The 26,842-nt window shown below is 32.9% G+C and overlaps 1 protein-coding gene across 1 annotated transcript in view; it reads right to left on the minus strand.

Annotated features, from left to right (window-relative positions):
- Positions 1-10,781, minus strand: part of DMD (dystrophin) — a 2,686,579-nt gene extending 2,675,798 nt beyond the window's left edge. The window contains exon 1 of the mRNA XM_049766737.1: positions 10,696-10,781. Coding sequence (XP_049622694.1) covers positions 10,696-10,702 — 7 coding nt within the window. The 5' untranslated portion in view covers positions 10,703-10,781. The remainder of the gene's footprint in view (positions 1-10,695) is intronic.
- Positions 10,782-26,842: the final 16,061 nt, after the last annotated feature.

The following is a 26,842-nucleotide window of genomic DNA, read 5'->3' on the forward strand; positions in this document are numbered from 1 at the left end:
GAGAAGATAAATCACAGAAAATAATTAAATCATTAAGCACTGGTTTATAAAATGCTGGTTCATGGACCAATATTAGGCTTCAGGCATAAGATGTTTGAAAACCACACATTAAAGCTTAAGCACTCTGATCTATAATTAAACAAACAATATAAAAACATTGTTAATTTGGTTTTGCAAAATATAATTTGAAGGCCTAGACAACTAAAAGTTTATAATAAAGAGAACCAGAATAGATTCCCTAGCACTACATAGTTCCACAAATATTGCCAGGAGTGACCCTGAACACCAATAAGATTGGTGCCCAGATAAAGCAAAAATAAAAACCAAACATAATTTGAAATGCATTTGTTATCAATGTATCCTTTTTTTGTAAAGCAAACAATTTTATTGAATTAAATTTACTCAGAGAATTGTGAGTAGAGAGAACAAGACTAATATAATAAGCATTCAAGAGAGCATATATGTCTCAAGAGTAGAAAAAAGCCTTCATTTTTAATATTCTATTAAATTGATTTTGCATTACTCTACAACATTATAGAATGCCAGGGTTATGACTTAAAGCACCTTTATGTGTACAGATAATGCACTCACCACCATGTACTGTCCTATCACCAAAATAACTCTCTGCTCATTCCTATTGACCATTCCTCGTTCCATCTAGAAACCACCATTATTTTCACCAAGTTGACAAATTAATTTTTTTCAAATTGATTTAGTAATGCTTTCAAATCGGTCTTATTTTTATAAGAAGCACCATAATTTACAATATTGTTAAAGGTAAGGTTTCATATATACAATGTACCAACATCATATGCTCTATCTGAGTGTCTGCTTTCCATCAGTCATTGTATGAGTCCCCTGCCAGTGCCCCCGTCCTTGCTTAACTCAGTTCTTAAAGCAGTTCTCAGGTTCTATTATACCACATATGAGACAGTTCTGTATCTGCCACTCTTTTATTCCACAGATGAGTGAATTAATTTAGTAACTGTCGTTTACTCCATTATTTCATATAGCATAATCAAATTTCATCTAGTTTGACCATAACAGAAAATTTTGTTTTTCTGAAGGTTACTGCTCCTAGGTTGTATTTAGAAGTCCAGTGGCCCCATCAGTGAATCCTGTCTAAAGAAGGCTGGGAATTCAGTGCAAGGGCCCAACGATGGAATTCTGGGATGCTCTATAGTGTCAGACTGGGACTCAACAGGGATAGACACAGCATTAATTGAGGGTCTTAAGGGTAACACCCAGTGGTGTTCATGGGAGATTCCAGTGTTTCACCCAATGTACTCAGGTAAGAATGTGATGTGGGCAACTGAACCCAGGTACAGAACATTCTAGGCATATACCCTAACAACTGTATTCTTCCAAGATCCCCATTTTAAATGACAGTTTAGTGTACTACTGAGTCTATATTACACAGGTTTTTGGTTTTCATTTGCCAATGGACATAGCAATCAAAATTGTAATTTTCCTTCATTCACTTTTATTTTTTCATACTTTCAATTATTGTATTGCCTTATAATTTGTCCATAACTAATATGAAATATGAGGGCAAATAAATTAATATATAGTGAATATGAATAATAATGAATATTGTTTTAAGGACATAGTATTATAAAGGCATAGATAATAATGAGTATATTTATAAGGGTATATAAAGCCCTCTATGGTCAATGCATATATTTTTAAAGATATATAAATATATACATCTCAACATATTTTATTATTCTTGGCTATTTCACCAAATCTTGCATTTATTTATATTTATTTATAATTTATTTATTTAGATTTATTTATAAATAAATCTTTTATTATTTATTTAATTATGTATATTAAAGACAAAATAAAATTATTTATATCTTATCTAAAATAAATAAAAGGTAATGCACTCTTTTTTCTGAAACTAAATGTGAACTAAAAGTAAATGGAAAACCAAATATTTTCCCATTTCTGGAGATTTGTGTTTGTTTTTACTAAACAAAGTGCATTTAACAACATGAAATGTTACCAAAACATTTTTTAAAATGCTCTATTTTTCAATGGACAATGTGTTATTTTGTATAAATATAACTTAAAAAAGAATATCTTGGAGTATAATGTACTTTCATAGTTCTGAGAAAAGCATAATGAGTGATTCCAACAGAGCTCAATATTCTTAGCCTTGGAATAAAAAGAAATTCTTTTAAACACCAAATTTGCTAAGGTAGAGCCTCATCCTTCTCAATTTCACCGAAGAAACAATCCTTTTATCCATAGTGAAAGGCAAGTCAACTAAAATCCTTGCAACTTGAATTGTATCAAATTGACAGGATAGTTAACTTTTTTTATTCTTAAATTATACTTATTTTCTGCTTTTTATACCTCATTCTAAGACGATAGGTTATGGGGGAATGAAATGTTGTTAGATACAAAACACTCCCGTACAATGATTTCTTCTCAACTTCCTCTCCACCTTTCCCTTTCCTTCTTACTCAGTGGACTTCCCTTATTGTTCCATACTTCTAAATTAAGAGGAAGATTTCCCTTTACATCCTCAAGCCTTGTATTTGTTTCTATAGGGACAGGCATCCACAAAATATCTGCTCAGTAACATTCTCATGGGGGAAAAGTATCATATAGGGTTTACAAGATTTTTTGTCATTAAGAAGTACTCTCTGTCCTTACCAATACATGCATGGATTTTTATCTTCACAAGAATAAAATTATGAAATGTCCGTATAATGGTTAATCCAGAACCTCAAAATTTATAATGAATTCATAATGATTATTTGCTCCTGTAACTGTGAAAAAATCTCTTCCTGCAAAGCGATATGTAAGTTTGGAGATACATTTCGAATAAAACATGGCTAACTTTTAACCCTAGAATGTCCTATCCTTGAACTTACAACCTCACTTATTTTATACACTGCATGCAATTTGTTCGACAATTTAGTTATCTATTTTATGGCACATTTAATCAAGATGATTATGATCATCTTTGGAAAAAGATGAGCAACTCTTTAGAACTTTGAAATACAAAAGCTACATAGAGAGCTTATAGAACTCTGAAGAGAAAAATGGTTAGTTGTAAGAAGTGATTTTTATTCTCTTTACATTTTTTTACAATGGACATTCTTAAAATCTTCTGAAATGGCACAATTTAATAGTTGTAGTTAAATACTAGTAAATACTGAAGTTCAGCAAGCTCATGGACTTAGCCAAATCATATACTTAATATAGGCAAATGATTTAAAAAAAGAGACCTCAAATTTCTTTCCTAATGCACAACACACAATAATCTTCAATAAATCAAGCCACACAATGGGGACAGTAATGCCACTTTGATTAACATGTTAAGAAGACAGGAGAATCAGGCTAGAGCAATAGTATAACAGGTAGGATGTTTGCATTTCAAGTGACCTACCTTGGTTCAATCACAGGTGTCCCATCTAAATCCCAGAGCCTATCAGAGGTGATTTCTGAGTACAGAATATCCACTCTCTAAGTGCCACCAAGTATAGACCAAAATTTAAAAAAACGACTGGAAAATCATTGTTTTATGTTTAAAAAGAAGAAAAAAGATCACTTCATAACTTGCCACATACTAAAAGTAACTTAAACTGAAGTAAGGACTTTTGATACTAGATTCTAATGATAAACTGAATAGAAATATAGAAAGTATAGAAAAGATCATATGAAAGACTACAAGATCTCAGCATCAGAAATAAATTTGAGACAATTCAAAATGCAAGAGAAAGAAAATGATAATAAATGTTAGTACAGAAAATGTAAAAGCTTTTAAACAATGAGAGAAACTCCCATAAAATCAAAATACAATTGAACAACTGGGAGAAGATATTTGCATATCATAATTAGGCAAGGAGTTAATATCCAAAACATATCATAGCAACATCATCAATGACCATAAAGAATAAAACCAATTTTACGATAGGCAAAAGACCTGATTAGATTCTTCTTCATGATTCACAGGCTAATAAAAGAAAGGTTCAACATTTGGGAAAGGCAAATAGAAACCTGAGTGATGTCTCACATCACAACTGTGATAATGGGCAGTATCCAAAAGATTGCAAACAAATGTTGGTGACTGTATGAATAAAAGGGAACTCTAGTATATTTGTGGTGGAAAGGTACCTTACTACAGTCTCTGAGGACAAAGATATAGAGGTTAAAGGAAACTCCATCTGATCTAGCAATGCCACTTTTATTCATTTATACAAAGAACATTAACTAATTGACCTTAAAGGATATTTGTATTTCTATGCTGTTTCAAAGCAGCGTTTTTCACAGTAGCCCAATCATGAATTCAACTTAAATGCCTGGTGATAATTGGAAAAATAATTGGAAGTATATATATATATGCTTGTGTGTATTCAATGGAATATTATTAAACTATTAAAAAGATAAAATCAGGACTGAGACATAGCAAAGTGAGTAAGGTATTTTCCTTCCATGTGGCTGACCTGTGATCAATTCCTGGTATGCCCATATTATCCCCAAAGCTGGCCAGAGGTGATCTTTGAGCATAAAGCCAAAAGAAAGTTATGAGCACAACTGGGTGTGGCCAAAAATTGACATAAACCCAAAAAGATGAAATCATGTCTTTTGGTGGAAAATAATTAAGCAAGTTGAAATGATTATGCAAATATAGATTAGAAAGACAATCCTGGGTACTTCAATTGCTATGCAGAATATGATTAAACAAACCAATCAACTGGCCTCCAAAATAAAAGAATAAAGCTTATTATAAGACTCAGTGAAACCTATAGTGGTTTCCAGAGGAAAAGTGGTTTGTTGAAAGGAATGAACGAAGGGGACATTTTAGTTGTAGAATTATGGTGGAGTGAAAATATTTAAATACCAATTTCATTGTCATATTAAACCCCTGAAATTCTATAAAACTGTAAAAAATCACCTAAAATATCCCCAGGAGATAAAATATCTTAATCGATTAGCAGCCCAAATAGTAACATGACTAATTCCTAAACTGTTTTTGCATCAATTTTATGTTTGTATTAAATATTACTGCTAACTACCACTGTCTAGATAATTATTTAGTTAAAATTTAATCATGATATAATTTTTCATAGGTATTTGGTGCAATAGGAAAACAACCATATCCCCTTATAGTTTTAAGATGAGGCGAATATTTTCTCTATAGGTCCAGGCAGTAAAATAATTGTTTTTCCAGTGATGGTCTCTGTGGTAGCACATTAATTACTATAGTGGTATGAAGATATCTACTGGTAATATGGAAATAATAAGGATTGCTAAGCTGCTTCCAATGAAACTTTTTGTGTCCACTTTAGAATTACGTTTAATATAACTTTAACATGTCACAAAAATATTATTTGTCTGCAAAACACTGTAAATGTCAAAACATTCTCAACTGTCTGGTCAAACAAACTAGATATGGTGGTATAGATCTTCTATCTGCTGATCCCTGGCTGGGAGACTCAAGTGGTGTACATAGAAATACACAAAGATATCTCTAAAAATGGAAATACATTTTCATTAAATAATCCAAATACCAGATTATCACAATTAGAAATGATCTCAGATACTTTATTTTCTAACTCTTCAATGCAGGTACTGTACTGCCAGAGATGGCACCTTAAGACTAGAGAAACTATAATGACAATGATAGTGAGTGAGGAAAATAGAATGTCTCTCTCAAATACAGGCAGGGTATGGGGGAGGAGGGATATATGGGCATTGGTGGTGGGAATGTTGCACTGGTGAATGGGGAGCGTTTTTAATAATTTATACCCAACTACAAACATATTTTAATCATGGTGCTTAAATAAATATATTATTAAAAATAATTGAGAATACAAAGATTTACAGAGCAGTTAATTTCTGCTTATTCAATTTAGTATAAGATCTCTCTTGCTACCAGAAATATATAAAGAAATGCAATTTGTCTTCTACCATGACATGTCTAATATTTAACTCAGATTTTTCTCTTTTATACACATACAACATTTATTCTTACTCTTCGTTTCTTTTTGTTTTGTTTTGTCCTTTTTATTTTTACCCATAGACAGCAAGTATTGAAGGCTTTCTCCTGGATCTTAGCTAAGGGACTACTCCTGGTTGGGGACTCATGGTACCCAGGATCAAATCTAGGTCTGCTGTGTTCAAGGCGAGTGTCCAGCCCATCGTACTATTGTTCCAGCCCTCTTTTCTATATCCTTGCTCCTTGAAGCTTTCTTCAGCTTCTCCCTTTATTAACACCTTTAATCACATCAGATATTATAGTTTTCTTGTGCCTTTTACCATTCAGATCTTTTTCCCTGGACACTCTTCCAAATGTCAATTCCTCTTAGAACACAATGTTCCTCTAAAAATCTTGCTTCTAAAATATGTTCTCTTTCTCTGTTCCTCTCATTACTCTGAAAATATACATGCCCAATTTCCAACAATATTACTGAGTTTTATTTTGTTTTTACACTATAAAAGACTATAAATGATACTGGAATAACACCCTCCAAAAATACAATGAGACTTATTCAATAAATAAATGTTAAGCTGTAAGTCATTCACAAACAACTTATGCAGCAATATTTGTCCCTTAACACAAGTTCTTTTGATTAAAATTCCTATTTTGACACCATCATATTTTTGTGGTCATTATTTTTGGTACACGAATATTTCAATGTGTTCATTTTCTGTTCTCTTTTGTTCTTAATATGGCTTATTAATTTTTCACAAGCTAAGTGGGGTCAAGGTCACAGTTATAGGGCACATTTACAGAGATTCTATTCAAGTCATATAGATCCAGTTTAGCAAAACTACTTAGTAGTTTTAGAAGAGGCCTTCTTCCTGTTTCATAATGATACATTAATACATTATAGGCAAAATGATTTAGCAAGCTATTCTATCATATAAAAGGACTATTTCTATATTTTGACTTCATAAAAATCTTCAACAAATTCTGTGGCATAATCAAGCTAAGGATTTATCACATTATTTAACAGAAACTTGGAGAAATGTATCTTGTAAGTTTTTCCTTATACATTATATTTCCTCAATTCTCAATTATGCCCAGTAAGGGCAAATTATTGAATAATTTTCTTGAACATAATTCTTAGGTCTAGTTGACATTTAATTTATCCAAACTAATTATGGATTTTACTGCCATATTTTCCGGTTACTTGTTCATTCCAGAACAAATCTAAAACACTTTTTTTTTGTTTGGGAGCCACACCCAGTGACTCGCAGGTGTTACTTCTGGCTCTGCGCTCAGAAGTAGCTCCTGACTTGGGGGACCATATGGGATGCCGGGGAATCAAACCACTGTCTGTCTTAGGTCAGCCTCGTGAACGGAAAAGGCCCACTGCTGCACCACTGCTCCAGCAACAAATCTAAAACATTTTATAGCTCCCTTCTTAAATAGTTTGATTTATATTGTAGACTCTATATGTGTGGTGAACAGAGTATGCACATACTATTATATTCTCTACCCCCACATTTCAATAGTAAAATATAAATGACAAAAGCTTATTAAGAAAATAAAAAAGAGCAAGTTCTCAGGAAAAATATTTATTTATTTATTTATTTTTGGTTTTTGGGTCTCCTGGCTCTATGCTCAGAAATCGCCGCTGGCAGGCACAGGGGACCATACGGGATGTCGGAATTCGAACCACAGTCCTTCTGCATGAAAGGCAAATGCCTTACCTCCATGCTATCTCTCCGTCCCAAGGAAAAAATATTTCAAAGCTTATTTTATTAGCTGATCAGCCTCCCTCTGCACATCTTTCTCAATAAACTTCTAATTTATATATGATAGCTGATCATTCTATCAAAACTAAAAATTCTCATTAATAAATTAGCAACAAAGAGGAACTGAAAAATATTTGGATGGAGCAGGAGGGTATACATACAACTGTGCTCAGGGCTTACTCTTAGCCCTGTGCTCAGAGATCATTCCTGGTGGGATTGGGTGCAGGAAAAAGCAACTTAACCCTGTACTATCTGGAACCACATGCTTATTTTTAAATGATTCTTAATAAAATATGTATCCCAAAGAGGCAAACACTTGCTATAGATTTTTTTTTCTAAAAACGTAATACTTTAGCTCAATCTGAATGTATAAGAACTTAGAAAATACTGTGATTTTATTTAAACCACTAATTTTATAGCTTGAAAAATATTTCAATGTTTACAGTCCACTCATTTTATGCTCTTTTTCCACACAAATGCGTACTTATATGAATTTCCTCTTCACCTTTATTTTTTTTCTAAAATTTTTTTTACAAAAACAGACAATTAAGCCAGTGTGACTTGGAAACTTCACATGGACTCCTTACTTTGTGTGCTAATCATGTGAAAGTGCCAGAAAGATTGGCAAACATTCCTAACTCTTACAAACGCATTTATTTAAATAAAAAAAAAAGTTCGACTTTTCTTCTTCAGGTATGGAGCCCAAAGCCTTTAAGATTTCATTAATAATCAACAGCTGGTGCCACCTAGTGTCTGTCCTCGCCATTCATCAGTAGACTCCAATACAGAGCACTTCCAAGTCACAAACGAAGCATCCTGAATTACAAACAAGCAAACAAAAAGCAACGACTTGGGGATTCCAGTGACTGATTTAAATGACACTATTTCCACTGAAAGGAAAAACCTTTTTAAGTAACTATGGTAACAGTAACACGAGGCTAGTAAGAAGCTCGCATTTTTCTCATAGAAGACAATTCACAAAAGGAGAGCTCTACAAAAGATGTAAAAGAGTTTTTCAAAACTTGAATTATCACTTAAAATGGTGATCGAAAGTGGAAAAAGAAAGTTGACAGAACAGGATTTTAAACCATAGTATGCATTGCTGTTTTTTTTGTCAACTTCCAAGAAATAACCCTTTATCATTTACATGCAAAATGTAAATTTTGAGTTTCTCTGAGTTTCCCAAAGATTAAATTAGTACTCTAACAGATTGTACAAAAAGCATTTACAAGACTCATATGTATTAATATGACATAATTAGGTTGCCTAAACACATTTTAAAATGTGTGCTGCACAAGCTATACAAACTAGAACAGTGTTTTCTTTCTGGATATGAGTTATGAATTATATATTCCAAAGAGCCATGTATTCTTCAAGGTTAAAAAGTACTTATCCAAAAACCATTTTCCAACCATAAGTTAGTAATTCATTTGTACAACCACAAGTTATATAATTAACTCAATGATTTCTACTTTATTCCACGATGCCTAAATACATGTTGTTTTAAGTCACTCTTTCTAAGAGGAATACGTAATTGAAAATATGGACTAACAGGAGAAAAGTTACATAACAGCCAGTAGCATTTCTTGACCTGGCTGGCTGAGATATTATAATTACTATGGGAAAGGTATGGCACATATTAGCAAGAATGAACACTGAAAGGTCATATTAGATGTTTACATGTGATATTCTATTAAGTGGATGATTTAGTTACTCTCGTGCTTGTGGAAACTGAGTACAGAGCTGAGAGATTCAGTAGTATAGAGTTAACAATCATGCTTCTCACACTCAGGAAAATCTATTTCTATATTATTTGACATCTGTTTTAAGCAATCACTTGTTAAAAGCAGCTTTGAATGTTTTATTTTCTTGTTACCCTAGTGGCAATAAAAATTATTTCAATATGTTCTATCCAATACATACTCTCTAACAGATTCTCATGAAAGGGTATAGAAATAGAATATGGAAAAGATACATACTTTCTACAAAAAAAAAAGCTGAAATGGTTCCCCTCCCCCCAAAACTTTATTTTTGGAGCCAAATAACAGCCAAGTCTCATGTTGCATTAGTTTTATAGTACTTAGAAGTATAAGACACAGTTTGGATGGGAATAAAATATTTTAAAACAGCAAAAGATTTTAAAAATTGTACGCAGGCAAGAAAGAATATAAGACAAAACTCCTTAAGGTTCCAAAATCATGAAATTAATATATACACTGATTTTTAACCATTTATCCTTCTCTGTCATTTTTCATTAACAGCGTTCAAAGCCCTATCTGAAACGAGCTGATACAGAGAAATTAAGAGCAGTAATCAAGCGAGAAATGATAGACCAGCTGGGTCGACATCAACTTGGCAAAACGTGAATACAGTTCAATAGCTGAAACAGATGCTAGAGTTGTTGAAAAACCCTGCAGGAGATATTGATGCATTTTCTTCATATAATGCAGAATGACTGAATAAAAGTCAAAAGCTTAAGACTGATGAGGAGAAAAGACTGACAACTAAACTCCTTATAAAATAGAAACCAAGTGTAACAATTCTCAACATATCCAAACATTCTATACATTCTCATTACTCTCAGTGACTGAATATGCCAATATATCAGTTAGTCCTTGTAACTAAATTGCATGTTACTGAGCTGGGGTAAATTTCTCCATAGATTTCTCCCCCTCCTCCGTCATTCTGTACCTGGAGATCCTAGACTCTTGAAAAAGACTTTATACTAAAAATCTTTAACACTGATTTCTATCCCAAAAGTGTTTCCCTGAGGATGGAGGCAAGCACACTCCCCAAATCTAATACAGCACAAGGCGATTTTAAAATATATTCTTTAAAAGCAACACTGTTTGCAGAGTTTGAAGAGCTCGGCAACAAACCCCAGCAACCAACAGCTGCTTGTTCAAACATATGCTTTGTCATGGTCAGCTTCTAATTGTATCCATAATGATGTAATAGCTTTAATAATCCTACCTTCCATGCCAGCTGTTTTTCCTGTCACTCCATCATGCCAATAAGTTGGCTGCTGTAACAAATCAAGATAGTGCAAAACAGCATCTTTCTCCTGATTCTGTCATCTTCCTGAAAGCATTCTATTACTGCCGACTGCTGGGAACCAGAAAGTCTATTTGAATTCCAACAGCTCCCCTTTCGCATGATTCAAGTTAGGTTAGGTGGGCATGCCTAACATGATTCTCTCAGTCATTTATTATGCAGCTGCTACAACGGCGGTGTGGTAACCACTCTGACTATCTGATACGTCAGTCGAACAAAACCTACACCTCGGAGCAAACACATGAGCCAGAGCTGCGTTCTGCATTTAATGAGCATTCTTCCTGCCTAAAAACAGTGCATCTGCAAATCTCTTTCACTATCTCCTTGTCCTCCGAATGAAGCCTTTGAATTCATTTTTCCCCGAACTATAACAAAAGTAGAGTTCTTTTGCCACGCATTATATCATATACTCAAAAATTGGGGCTGATTTTCACTTATTTTTACAGCCTTTTCAAGGCAAAAAAAAGTCTCTCCTAGACTGTACTTTTGTAATAAGCATTCTGTATTCTCAGCTCCTCGTCTCTTGCTTGCTTATTTTAAGATAAAGCATATGGAGCTGGGGTTTTGTGGATCTAGGGAAATTGTTCTAATAAGAGTACTTATTCAAAGAAATAAATGATTAAAAATTAGAAGATAAAGGTAAAATGGTTATAAAATGTAGGACAGAAAGTCGACAACTCTTCTATGAAAAGTGGGGTTTTATACTAGAGATGAAGCAGGGGACTTTCTTTAGAAAGTAAGAAATTAGATTAATTGATTCTCTTACACAACTTGCTTACTAGGTAAACAAGTGTCATTTCTGGAACATTGCATTTTACATATAAAAACCAGTGCAGGGCTCATGTTTCTAGATTATAATGGGCATCATCTCCACAAAACCCATTTTATCTAAAACTTCTAGATTATGCCTCCTTTTTGATCATTAATATTTATCATTTAAAAATGTTTAAAAAAACAAGACATATGAGTTTTCATGAGGAATTATTTTCAAAGGGAAAATTGATAAACAATCTTGCTTCTTTTCAACCATCTCTTAAACATCAGTTTGGTGGAGGAGTTATCTATCACCCCTCAAAAAGTAAACAGCTTGATATGTAGCTACAGTAAAAAAAAATCATAAGAATTAATTTAGTATATGTGAGATACATCAGTGTCCCTATTTTTAAAATAGCATTTCTGAAAAAGGTTTGTGTGTATGGTTTAATTGTCTTCATTTTAACTATTTATGTAACAATCAAAAAAGTCCTTACACATTTTGATGTACATAATAAGTAACTTATGGTTTTTGTTTAATTTGTAAATGATAGACACACAAATCAGACAAATTGACTCTATTTGAACCTACCAAATGTTCTCTAAAATAATACATATATCATTCCATATAAAAACCTGGTTGTTCGATTATAGTTACTTTATTTTAAAAAATTCATGCTGTGACTTCACATAGGTTAGTGTATGACATGATTAAAATAACAGCTCCAGGTGATTTAGTTTCTATCTTCAGTCTCTTCATCTCTTCTTACTGCTAGCTCCAATCCTACTTCTCTTTCTCTATATATTTGGTTCTAGTCATAAGACACATTTTGTTCTCTAAATCACTATTCTCTTATTCTCTCAGAGATAATGCATATTTGATTTCACCATTTCATATTACCCCCATGATTTCTGATTGTATACCTCCATACAATCTTAAGGTATCAGTTTGAAACATAATTTGTCATATGAAGAGTTGTTCATTGCTTTTATAAAATTATATGGCTGTGCTATTAAATTTCACAACACCCTATACTTCCTCTGTGTTCATCAGAACAATAGCAAATGCTCACACCAGAAGATAACAGGTACAATTCTCATAGACATGTATGTATGCAATATGACTATATCATTATATTGATGTTCAATATAATACCAGTTACTATACTGTTACTCATGCAATCTTCATCAGAACTTAGCAAGGTGACTATTATTATGAACATTTTACAAATGAAAACATTAAATAACTTGGTTCACATTTTCTGCTATCTTAATTTTGACCTGGAGATTATATTTTATGTCTACTAAAATTTTCAATGTTCAGTGTATTATCTGGAAGTTTATTCCTCTCATAATTAATTAATCCAGTTTAGTTTGATGAAAACACTTCATTAAGGATTGGTGATATGACAAAATACAAATATAGATCATAATTTTATAAAGCTCATGTAAGAAGCTTATCTCTTTAAAGTTAAGCCCAAAGATCTTGAACATAAGAGGTCAGTTAACGTGGATGAGAAAATTAACATGTTTATTTTCATTAATTTATAATAAAAATGTAGCATTTATATTCATTATATTTGTAACCTGAGTAGCATTATTAATATATGTGATTTTATCACAAATAAAAAAATCACAAAATCATCACATTTTGTGATTTTTGTGTAAATGTCACTTGTGTCTCACAAAATTATGATATTTGAGCAGAGCTATTAATTCTACTTCCATATGACGTTATTTAGTTTCTAAGGAAGTAAGTATATAATATCATGATTTGTAGATCTATATGATGCAGCTCTTACTTAACACAATAGCCAAGATATGGAAGTGACCCAAAGTCTATTGACAGATAAATGAATAAAGAAGTTGTAGTATATAAACACAATGGCATGCGATGCAGTGATAGGTAAAAATATAGTCCACAATTTTAAAGATATTTGGATGGAATTGGAGAGTATAATGTTCTTAAAATGTTTTGAAAACTGTACTCAATATAACTGATTTATTTTATAATCTTTACTACTTTATTTTTATTTTCTCAATCTAATTTAGATAAGCTTCTCTCCTGACAATGACCTTAATATTTTGAGGACCTAGTCTTCACCACATGTGAAGAGGTCCAGAACACAATTCTAACCTAGAAAGTGGAACAATATAGCATATTGGTTATTTCCAATATTTTGACAACTGGAGTATCCATCATTGATTCATAATTTAAAATGTATGTATTTAAGAACTTTCTTTACTCTTTAATAAATAGGAATTATAGATGCTCAAAATATTCTTTCTAAAAGAAAAATAACCAATATATTCTTTCTGTAAGGGTTAAATATGAGAACAATTGAAAAAATACTTGTACAATATCTAACATCTTTAAAATCTTTTAAATATTAATGACTGTTATATATTAGTATGAAATATGTATAATACTGTGTCAAAATTTGTGAAACATAAAATAATTTATAATTTTTAGCACAGGACTATAGCTCTCATGTAATACTAATATGAATGTAAAATGTTAAAACCATTATGAACCATTCTGAGTTTGGCAGTTTATTTGAAAGATATATTTGTATATAAGCAAAGGTAACCTTTCCATTTTGAGAAATGAAAACCAAAAGGAATGAGCATGAATATAAGACCAGTTAAATATGTGGCATATTAAAACTGGAATCAATTCACATTATCATCAAATTGGGAATAAAATATTGTAGTATATATAACTTATACTACATATATAATAAGATACTTATTTTGCTATAAAAAGGACAGATAGATATAAAAGGATGAATGTCAAAACCTATCAATTATACAATTTAAATATGTACAGAGTCTCCGGAGCCTGCCAGGAATGATTTCTGAGCACAAAGCCAGGAATAACCCCTGAGTTATGCTGGGTGTGGCCCCAAAAGAGAAACATCAAAAATGTGCAATCTATTTTATGCCCAAAATACCTCAATAAAACTAACAAAACATCTTTTTTCCAAACTTATGTATATTTTTAAAACATACAAATAAAAACATCATTACTATTTTATGAAACATGTGTTAGAAAGTCAACTTATCTTGAATATTCATTTGAAGTAATAACAAATGTAATGAGTAAAATAGACTGAAGTAAGACGCTTTTGTCAACAACAAAACCAAAATGCATAAGCATTATAGAAATCTTTAATTGGGTTTTTAATACATGCAAAGTCATTTTGACTGAATGAATACTGAGATTAGTAAAGAGGCTAGAGTTAAAATACTTTATTGTACAAATTAAATATCTTTGCTAAAAGATTTTTCAAATTTACAATATGAATTGGGAAAGTGAAGACAGTGGACTGTAAGGCACTTGGCTTGTATGTGTCTGACCCAGGTTCAAAACTTATTGCATGTTGTCCTTTGAGCACAGTCAGTAATGACTCTTGCCCCATCAATGAGCCAGAAGCCCTGACCACAGTCTGATTTAGTCTCAAAAAATAACCAAAAAAACTTTGTTCAACACATGTGGCATGGTCATGCATATAATATAAAATTATAATTTTATAACATAAAATTATATTTTAATAACAATTTTATTTTTATTTTACATTTATATTTTAAGTTATTCTAGAGTGCCCAACTTAAAAAAAATCTCAAAGTTCAACTCTTGGTACTTTCTAAATCCGAGTGATTCTGTAATTTGTGATCCCCAATGACACAATAAGATGCATGTTCACAGACAGTGCAAATGACAGATAGTGTCAGCACCACTACTATCTGGCCTAGCCAAATATCATGGTTTTTTTTTCATTTTTAAACATGGTAATGTTAGCTTGGCAAACTACATATATGACTATTATAATTTCATATTTCTTCAAAATATATCATACCACTCTTTCCGTCAAAGTACAATATTCCTCCACTGTCGAATGTTGAAGACCCCTCTTTGATTCATGTCCCCACCTGGTAATTACATTTTGGTGTCTGAATGAATCCACGGTAGGTTTTGTTTAGCTTTTGCCACTCCCTCCCTTGTTTTCTTTTTTTCTATATGATATAGTATCATCCTGTGTTAGTCTTTCTCCTCAATTATTTCAATTAGCTAGATTTCCCCTCCAGTTTCACATCTATTGTTACAAAGGATGGTATTTCATTCTTTCCTACAAGTACACACCACATTTTCTTTATCTACTCATCTGTCTTTGGGAACTTGGGCTGTTTCCAAATATTAGCTACTATAGTTAGTACTGCAAAGATACTGATGTCATATATCTTTTTATATTAGAACTTTTGAGTTTTTTTATAGAAGCATTGTAGTGAAATTGTTGGATCATATAATAATAATTTTTAATATCTTTAGAAATTACTGTATTGTTTTCCATAGATTCCAAGCCAATTTACATTGCCACTAGCAAATTTTGAGGCTTTCTTTTTCCCCCCAGACTCCACCAAGCCCCCTTTTCTGATATTTTTATATTGATTATTGTCACATATAGGAGGGCTACCTCGTTGTGGTTTTGATTTGCATTAACTAGATAAGTAGTGGTCAAGAAATTTTGTTCATGAGTTTGTTTAACATTTCTATTTTAATAAAGAATCTTCTTAGATCACTTTAATGGGTTACTTTCCTTGTAGAAATTAATTCTATAATAAGACTAGTTTTATAGACTTTTATTAACAGTTAATTAAGTACTAAACTATCACCTCTTTTAAAATCTATGAAATTCCACAATAATTATGCTCCGAACAATTCTATCAGCCTCATATAATAATCTAGGCATCTCAAGAAAATAAGTTTCTTCACTCTATATTTCCTTATGAATAGAGGCAAATGATTCTTGTTCAAAAACAGAGCAATTTTTATATCCTATTCAAATGTTAAATTTATTGTATTTATTTTAATATCCACACAAGTGAGATAAATTATTTTCTGAGTATATAACTCATCAGTAAAATACATTTTAAAGGATTTGGTCAATAGGAGTTTGTTCCCGTATAATTCTCCATATTATAAAATATCTTGGAATAAGCAGATTCTTGTTTTACATACTGAAGAAATGTATGAAAAATATTGGTTTTATAAGCTAATTCTTATTTCAAAGCAAAAGGTATATATCAAGATTAATTAGTATTTTCAGGAGAACATAATTGGGAAAAGACCAAGTGAATGCATGTGTCAATGAAAAGCATAATCTCATACATTAGTCTCAGGTACCATATTTTAAAAGTATAGGTAATAAAAGTTTTAGCTATATCAGGGCCAGAGCTATAATATAGCATTAGGGCACTTACTCTGCACCTGGTTCACAGATATTTGATTGGTTTGATGGATTTTATCCCCAGCAACATATATCATTTCAAATTCACTGCCAGGAGTGATTCCTAAGTGCAGAACCAGGAATAACCCTTGAGCATTTTCAGATGTTTTAGCTAGATTACTAATATTTTAAGATTATTATTTCTATGAATTAAATGTTTAACAACAGCAAAAGTAACTTCATAATTAATCATTCAAATCTAGCCCTGCCTTGATCCCCTGATAGCTTATCCAATACATAGTAAAAGGTTTAAATTATATACAAGTATACACACAAATTAATAGATTACTAAAATATTTCCATTAGTTTCACACTAATCTTAGAACAAAGTCCATAATGTAAGATGCTGAGAAATCTGTATGTTTGCTATCATAACATGATCCTTTTATTTAAAGGGTTAAATTTTAATTAAAATATAATGATTTACAAATTGACACAGAATTGAGTTTCAGGCATACCATGTTTCAACATCACTTCCACCACTAGTGTCAACTCTTCTCTACCAATATCCCCAAGTTCACTCTTACCAAGTTCACAGCTTACCTTCTTGACAGACACATATTTAAGTTTGTTGTAGTTTTGATCTATGCTTTCATTTTTGTCTCTTATTTTCACTTCTCCTACCCATACTGCCCACTATAATTTTCTTATTTTTTTTCAAATATCCCAAGATTAAAATCATCTTGGGACACTTTAATTGATAGTTTCCACTATGTGCCGCCTCCCACATATATTGCACGCTCAGTCTTTATATTCTGCTCAATTGTTGTCACAAAAGAATACCCTTTCTGGACAATTATCTCTATAATAACACTTGCCCAGTCTTGCCACTTCTCTTTCTCTTTATTCCTTATAGTAACTGTACCTATACATTTTATAAATTTTATAAATAAATTTTAATAAACATTTGTAACATTAATAATAAAAATGTGTAAACAACTCCATGATCTCACTTTTCTGTTTGCTGGGAATATTTCTGTTCACAGTGCATTGTCAATTTTCAGAAAAGATACTCTGGACAGTAAGATTGTGATAAAAGTTAAAATGAGAGGTAGAGGCACACATATAATATTTAGAAACAAAAGACTGAAGGACTAATCTTATTAGAGTATATTCTCTTATTTTTTACTTCAAATATTCATTGTTCATTTTTCTTACTTAGGTTACATGATTACAATAGAGTTAACTTTTGGGACAAGAGCAATGGCACAGTGGATAGGGTGTTTGTTTTGCAGTCAGCCAACCTGGTTTAGAACCCCAGTATCCCTTTTGGTTCATAGAGCCTGCCAGGAATAATTTCTGAGCACAGTCAGAAATAACCCCTAAACACTGCTGGTTATGTCCCAAAAATAATCCAACAAACAAACAATAGAGTTAAATTTCATGGTTTGATAATCAGTGCTTCTTCATTACCAATGAAGTCTGTCTTTATGTCACCTCAAGTGCCCCTTTTTCTCTACTTCAAACCCACTCACTTCTTGGTACTCTCAGTTTTACAATCAGAGGCCAATAATTTGTCTTCATATATTATAGTTTATGCCAGGAATCCTTAAACTTTTTAAAGAGAGGGTCAGTTCACTGTTCACCAGACCATTGATAGGACAGGCTATACTTAAAAAACTATGAATAAAAGTGTCCCATGAGCCATAGTTTGAGGACCACTGCCCAAGACTGAAAGGAAGAGTTAAGACAGAGGGGGGCCGGGCGGTAGCGCTGGAGGTAAGGTGCCTGCCTTGCCTGCGCTAGCCTAGGACGGACCGCGGTTCGATCCCCCGGCGTCCCATATGGTCCCCCAAGAAGCCAGGAGCAACTTCTGAGCGCATAGCCAGGAGTAACCCCTGAGCGTCACAGGGTGTGGCCCCCCCAAAAAAAAGACAGAGGAGAGGAGTCAGACTGTGCAGCAAAAATCCCACACATGTGCACTGAGAGCTGAGATAGGTTGTCTATTCAACATGTCATGCAGCGGTGGCACAAACACTGGGGGGTTGGGGGGGGGGCTAGATAATTATCCTCTGTGGGCCAAATGTGGCTCAGGGGCCTGGTCTACACCTTTGTTTAGATTAAATACTAGAGAGGAGTGCAGTTGTCTAGTATCTGTCCTTCTCTGATGTACTTTACTAGACATGATACAATCTATTTACATCTAAGTTTCAGGGAAGTACAAGATGTCAATTTTTTCTATTGCTGAGTAGTATTCCATTGTATCCATCCATCTATTGGACATTTTGATTGGCTTCATATCCTGGTGATACATGCTATAATGAACACAGATGTGCATAATTTTTTGAATAAACACTTTTGTACTTGAGGGGGTACCTGCCAAGATGTGATATCACTAGGGCATATAAAAATTCTACTTACGATTTCCCCAGAAAGCTTCAATATTTTGTCAACAGGAGTTGAACTTAATGACATTCTCAGTAACAGTAGATGAATATGGCTTTTGGGGGGGGGGGATATTTAAGACTGATCATTTTTTATTTCCACTCAATGCTCATGAGACTGCTTTGCCCCTGGTACCATCCACTTTTTTCTCAGTTTTAGGAAGATAGAACAAGATGATTCATGTTCTATGTTTCTGATTAAAAGAAAAGAAAAGAAAAAAAGAAAAAAAAGAAGTGGATGGGAGCCCCTGTCTAGAAGCTATAATTATGAATGAAAAAAAAGAGGGGGGCTGTTATGGTGAGGTTGATTTTTTTTTGCATAGGCACATCACATATTGGGGAAATAAGAAAGGAAATTTCCTTGGCCTAAGAGATACAGGACATCTCTGTCTTTGTAGCATATTGTCATGAGCCCAACAATAGGCTCCTGTTCAAATATGGCTTTTTTGACAAAAAAAAGTTAGTTTTCAGTATTTTTGAAATGCTAGTTTCACTGGCATGAGATGACTGTCTCATCCTCATTTTGATTTGCATAGAAAATTAACTTAAAACATAACATCAAAGAATAAGTGGTAATCACATAGGTCAAAATATGAAGGTAGATAGAAGGTGATATCAGAAGAGAAAAGAAGGCAGGGTATCTTTCAAAAACTGAAACTAGATCTGGATGGCTGGAATGAGAATAAATTAAATACCAAAACATTATGAACAAAATGGGAGGCTTGAGAAAGAGTAAGTAAATCATGTGGACTTATTTATTCATCATATTATGAATAGATACTGTAGTTTATCCTAAGATCACTGGAAAGATGCTGAAGTTATTAAATAAAAGTTACCTGTTTATATTGTGAGTTAAGCATATAAAGCTGAATTGGGAATAATGATTTTAAAAGAAGTGGGGAATATATCTGGAGTCTGGAGACTTCTTAAGAGGCAATTTTGACACAGCATTTCCTTAAAGAATATTGTTTCACTGTAATATTGATGAAAAACAAATCAATTCCTGGTCAGAAACACTGTAAGTGTGGAGTTAGCCATCTCCACATGCCTGCCTAGGTTTTGTCAACATATCCAGTGTCTTCCAACATCCCAAGTTGTTGCACATGAGCTGTGTTGTTGCACATACATGGTGTATGTATATATATACATATATATGTGTGTTTATGAACATTAAGACCTGAGATGTAAGGTTGAATTTTCCAAGACTGTGCCCTGCCTAATGCCTTAAACTATGGAATAGTTTATGATCACTTGTATGTAGCCGTGATATAAGTGGATTCAAAAATAAATGACAAAACACTAAGTTTTCTCACTCAGATGTGGAATATAGAAATACAAATAGAAAAGGAGAGCACACAAAACAAACCTTTGGACTTTGGCTACAGAAATGAAATGATCAGAAGGAAAGAGCTGAGGTAGCATCAAAGAGAGTAGAGATCTACTGGACTGTGAAAAAGACATGTTAATATTTGGGTGAAGTTTGGTAACACATTTTAAAATGTATGAAATTATCCCCATAAAACTTAGAATCTTGTTACCTCATTAAATTTTACCTCATAAATGTTACATTTTACAGATATTAAACCATATCTCTTTAAATGTTACCTCCTCAGCATTACCTCATTAATTTTAAATATTAAGTTAAAATATAAATTAAGATTACTGTTTAATATTAGACATTTTGGGGACTTTATTAAAATATTGTTAGTATTTTTGTAATCAGTAATATAGCCCTATGTACCTAACTCCTGTTTATATCAGTTAGTTAAAGGTAAAATTTGCATTATCATACATATTTTGTTAGGGTATAGTCTTCAAGAATTAATGAACAATGTTATGTAGGATGTACATTTATCAGTCCAGAGAATTTGATTATATATCTGACTAAATGAGAAAGAACTAGTGAAATTTCAGAAATATTTAAATGTTAGTATTGAGAGAATATTGTGATTTTAAAAAATACTATATTTAAGCACAATGATTACAAACATGTTTGTAGTTGGGTTTCAGTCATAAAAAGCCACTCCTCTTCACCAGTGCAGCATTCCCACTACTAATGCCTCGTATCTCCCTCCTCCCTACCCCCAGTCTGTATTCAAGGCAGACATTCTACTTCTCTCATTCATTAAGATTGTGATGATAGTTGTTAGTGTACTTTTTTCCCTAACTGTACTTACCAATCTTTGTGGTGAGCTTCATATCGTAGGCCATTCTTTTCAGCCCTCATCTCTATCGTCTATAAGCATTATTACAATAATGTCTTTTATTTTTCTTAAAACCCATAGATGAATGAGAGTATTTTGTGTCTATCTCTCCTTCTGTCTTATTTCACTCAGTATAATAATTTCCATATCCATCCATGTATAGGACAATTTGTGACTTCATCTCTCCTGACTGCTGCATAATATTCCATTGTGTATATGTACCACAGTTTCTTTAGTCAGTCATCTGTTTAAGGGCACCTTGGTTGTTTCCAGATTCTGGCTATTGTAAAAAGCACTGCAAAACATATAGTTGTGCAGAAGACATTTTGTATTGTGTTATTGTGTCCTAGGGTATATATCCCTAGGGGTGGTATAACTGGATCATAGATCATATGGGAGCAAAATTTCCAGTTTTTTGAGCAATCTCCATATTGTGTTCCAGAAAGGTTGGATGAGACGGCATTTCCAACAGCACTGATTTCTCTTGTTCTTTGTGATGTGTGCTAGTCTCTGTGGTCTGAGACAGTACCTTGGTGTTGTTGTGACTTTCATCTCCTGGATGATTATAGATGTGGTGCAGTTTTTCATGTTCCTTTTGGCCATTTGTATTTCTTTCTTGATAAAGTGTCTGTTCATTTCTTCTCCCCATTTTTGATGAGGTTAGATGTTTTATTCATTAGTTAGTAAAACAGCATGGTATTGGAATAAAGACAGACCTCAGATCAATGGAATAGAAGAGTATTCAGAGATTGTTTCCCAGACATACAATCAATTAGTCTTTGATAAAGGGGCAAGAAATGCAAAATAGTGCAAGGAAAGCCTCTTCAACAAGTGGTTTTGGGACAAGGGGTCAGCCACATGCAAAAAAAAGCAAACTGAGACCTACATGTAACACCATTCACAAAGGTCAAATCCAAATGGAAAGACCTTCATATCAAACCCAAAACTATAAGGTATATAGAACAACACATAGGAAAAACACTCCATGGCATTGAAATTAAAGACATCTTCAAGGAGAAAATATCATTTTCCAAAGAAGTGGAAGTGGAGATAAACAGATAGGACTATATTAAGTTAAGAAGCTTGTGCACCTCAAAGGAAATAGTGACTAGGATACAAAAGTCATCCACAGAATAGGAGAAACTATTCACCCAAATAAGGGGATAATATTGAAGATATGCAAGGTACTGACAAAACTTTACAAAATTGAACAATGTGATTAATAGGAAATTCAGAGTTCAATTTATATGATGAAATATTTATTTCCCTACATTTTACTTTGAGTAATTAAATAAACGGTAGCATTTTTTTCTGGAAAGGGCAGTTTGCATGGCAGGATTTTTAGAGAGCATTTTGTTGCTGAGTATGAGATTTTTGGGAGATATTCAAGCAAGTACATAAAGGAATATTGTTATTTGTATATGAATTTCAGAATATGCACATATTTGGTATTTATTCATGGGAATTTGATGATATATGAATTCATCTGGAGATCAAATAACCCATTGATTGACTAAACCATAAAAAGATACAATTGCTTTGTAGAATACCCTGAGGAATATAAAGTAATAATTAGATTGAAAAGAATTATACTCAAGATACTGAGATGGATTGTCTAGAGAGAATATACAAAAAATACAGTACGACATTCTCAGGTTAAGGGAACTGGAGTTGATAAAAAGGAAGAAATTGCTAAATGTATCAAATACCCTTGGGAGATGTACTAAGGAGAAATCCTAGTACTTTTTAGTTTAGCAACATAAAATAACAGTGATCTGAATGTGAACAGTTTCAAGGGAAAAGAGGAAGAAAGTAAGTTTTAATAGAGTAAAGAGTAAGTTAACTAATTTAGAAAGATAGCTACAGGGAGCAATAGGACCAGTATTTGGGGGTTCTGTATTAGTTTTTTCCCCTGATACTATACAAATCTTAATTGCTATAATTGCTGAACCTGATGTGCTGGAAACTTGAAAACATTTGAGCATCACCTAAGAGTGATATTCTGATAGATATAAACTGGGTGTACTATCTTTTACCCTCATTTATATACCATAAGTGCCCTTGCTTCCAAATTCCTTAAATTGTAGTATCATAGCATTTTTGGAAATTATTAGAAGAGATTAATTAAAAAATTCATTGTGATTGCTTGTTTTTAAATCTCTATATAGTTGTCAATTTTCTCATTTTGAATATATATTACTGTTTTTACAAATAGTATATTCCTATATACAAATATGATTCAACTTTATAAAGTATGCTTTATCTTATCATTTTTGTTTGAAAATCTCTATCTTTTCTGTCTGAAAATAATAATCATATTAATATTCTTTTGAGTCACATTTGTATGCATCTTTCAATATATTTCTACCATGAGAAATAAAATGATTTCATTCTCAACAACATAGGGAAATATTTCTTTTCATTATAGCATATTTTTTGGGATGTATGCTGGGTTTGAATCCTGGACTTTACAAATGCAAAGGCAATAGCTTTATTCTGAGTTATATTCCTAGCCAAAACACCTGCCTTCTAGCCAGAGTATTTTATAGTACTCTAACACCAAAGCATGTTATTTACCGTGTCCTATTTTTGCCTGTATTTCTCTTTTTTGGGGGTGTGGAGTATAGTCACACACGGCACTCAGGGGTTACTCTTGGCTCTGTACTCAGAAATCGCCCCTGCCAGGCACAGGGTACCATATGGGATACTGGAGTTTAAACAATCGTCCTTCTGCATACAAGGCAAATGCCTTACCTCCATGCTATCTCTCCAGCCCCTTTTGTCTTTATTTCATTATACTCCCAACATTTGGAAGCTATCATAGATGTCCCTGTAGAAATAGTACTGATAAATTATCTCAGACTTTTGATGAGATAATTCTGCCTTCAATTTTTTCTTTCAACAACTTCTACTTGGAATGATTGGAGACTGAATGTAGCTATTACAAACGACACAAAAAATTCTATATACCATTCACACAATTTCCTCCTAATAATAATATTTAGCAAAGCTAGAGAACAATAGTGCTGTTACAACACACAGGGAGTTCTCAGTAACTGCACATTGCCTCCTTCCTATCCTGCCTTTTTCCTTCTTTAGTTTGTAAAGAAATAAGATCAAATATTTAATATTTCATAAGACTACTACAGGGTAGTAGGATATTTGCCTTGCACACAGCCAATCAAGGATCAACTTGGGTTTTATCTCCAGCATCTTCTATGGTCCCCTAAGCCTTCCAGAAGTGATTTCTTTTTTTCCAGCTTAAAACAGAAATTTATTGTTTCACAGCTGTAGAAACTGGAAATGAATCTATGTACTGGCAAGACCATGCTTCCTCCAAAGGATCTAGGGTAGAATCCTATTTTATTATTTTATTTTTAATAATATCTTTATTTAAGTACCATGATTACAAACATGTTTGAAGTTGGGTTTCAGTATGAGAAGTACACTCCCTTCCCCAGTGAAACCTTCCTGCCACCAATGCCCTGTTTATGGATTGGGAAAATTTTCATAATTAAAATGGCAATACTTTCCAAAGCATTGTACAGATTTAATGCAATTTCTCTAAGGATACCCATGACATTCTTCAAAGAAATGGATCAAACACTCCTAAAATTCAGTTGGAACAGTAAACGTCCAAGAACAGCTAAAGCAACCCCGAGGAAAAGAAGATGGAAAGCATCACTTTCCCCAACTTTAAATTGTATTACAAAGCAATAGCAATGAAAACAGCATAGAAAACTCTGTCCAGATAGTTCCAATGAGACAATCTTTTTTTCTTGTTTTTTGGGCCACATCCAGTGATGCTCAGGAGTTACTTCTGGCTATGCACTCAGAAATTGCTCCTGGCTCGAGGGACCGTATGGGGTGCTGGGGTATTTGAACTTGTACAAGGCAAATGCCTTACTGCTGCACCACTACTCTGGTCCCACCAATGAGCCAATCGTATCAAGCATTTGAATAACTAATACCAATTTTACAAATATATTTTAGAAAACTAAGAGGAAGGATTATTTCACATCTAATTTTATTAAGAGAGCAGGAAAAATGGAAACTACAGTTCAACACCACTCATAATATGGTTCAAAATCCATAAGTATTTAGCCATTGGAATTCCTCAATCTGAAAAAGTACGTACGTGCTATTAATAATTAATAGTTAACTCATAAGAAGTTGTAAAGATAATTCAGGAAGAATCATTGGACATGTTACACTGTTTCCTCTGGGAGTTGCTTCTAAAACAGTGGATAGTTTACAGTCCTATCTTCAAGTGTGCTTGTGTGTTTTTCATTTAACTATAATTACAATAGTCTAAAAAATCTCCGTATTTATAAAATCTATTTTTATGGGGAAAAATGCGGGTCCCATCTGGTTGTGCTCAAAAATTACTCATGGATCATTGTCAGGAATCATTCCTGGCATTTGTAACAGGAAAAACTTTCCTGGTGACTGCTAGGAATCAAACTTGGATTTACTATATTCAAGAAAATCAACTTAAATTCTGTTCATCTCTGTAGTCCCCAAATCTTAAAACCTATTCTCCCTGCTTCACAAACTTCCCATATCTTAGAAATAAGTGATTTACATTTCTATGTTTGTAATTTTCATAATGTTAGAATAAATGCAATCATAGGGTGTATGACTCAAAAGTTTTGTCACCTCAGCATGGGGTATAGTGTATATCAAATTTACATTTATCAATAGTTTATTATGATTTTTGGTTTGAGTCCAAAATTGGACATATTCAGGGTTAACTACTGGCTTTGTCCTGTGGGCTTGAGGGGAACATATTGGTTGTCAGGGATTGATTTCAGGTGAGCCACGTGCAGGTAAATGCCCTTTACTTTTACTTTATTACTTTTTATCATTGAGAAGTCATTCATAGTATGCATATACACATTGGTTAAAAATTTACCTATTGTGCACATTTTATTTTCTACTTTTGGGCTATTACACAAAATGCTGTTATGGACTATAGACTATTATATACCTATTTTTGTATGTGGCATACAATTACATTTCACTGAGATAAAGCCCAAGAGACCAACTGCTAGTTCAAACAGTATTAGGTTGGTAAACCTCTTTTGCTGATTTTTTCCTTCTATTTTTGGTTTGAGGTTGTCCATGCCAGTGCTCAGAGACCTCATATGGTGCTGGGAATAAAATTTTGGTCGGCAGCAAGCAAACCACACACCCTTTAAGCTGTATTATCTCTCTGAACTAGTTGTTATTCTAAAAATTAAAATGTCTAAGTATTTTCTAAAATATTTTCTTAATATTTTACACAGCCACCAGAAATCCGTGATCCTTTATGTACCTCCTCCATTAGTCTTTTATACACTTATTTTATAAATAATATCTAATTAGCTATTCAGATATAATTTTTGTGACATTGACTATATTTTTATTTGTTCATTTACCATCCATATATCCTCTT

The sequence above is a fragment of the Suncus etruscus genome, chromosome X (genome assembly GCF_024139225.1).
Source record: "Suncus etruscus isolate mSunEtr1 chromosome X, mSunEtr1.pri.cur, whole genome shotgun sequence".
NCBI lineage: Eukaryota > Metazoa > Chordata > Mammalia > Eulipotyphla > Soricidae > Suncus > Suncus etruscus.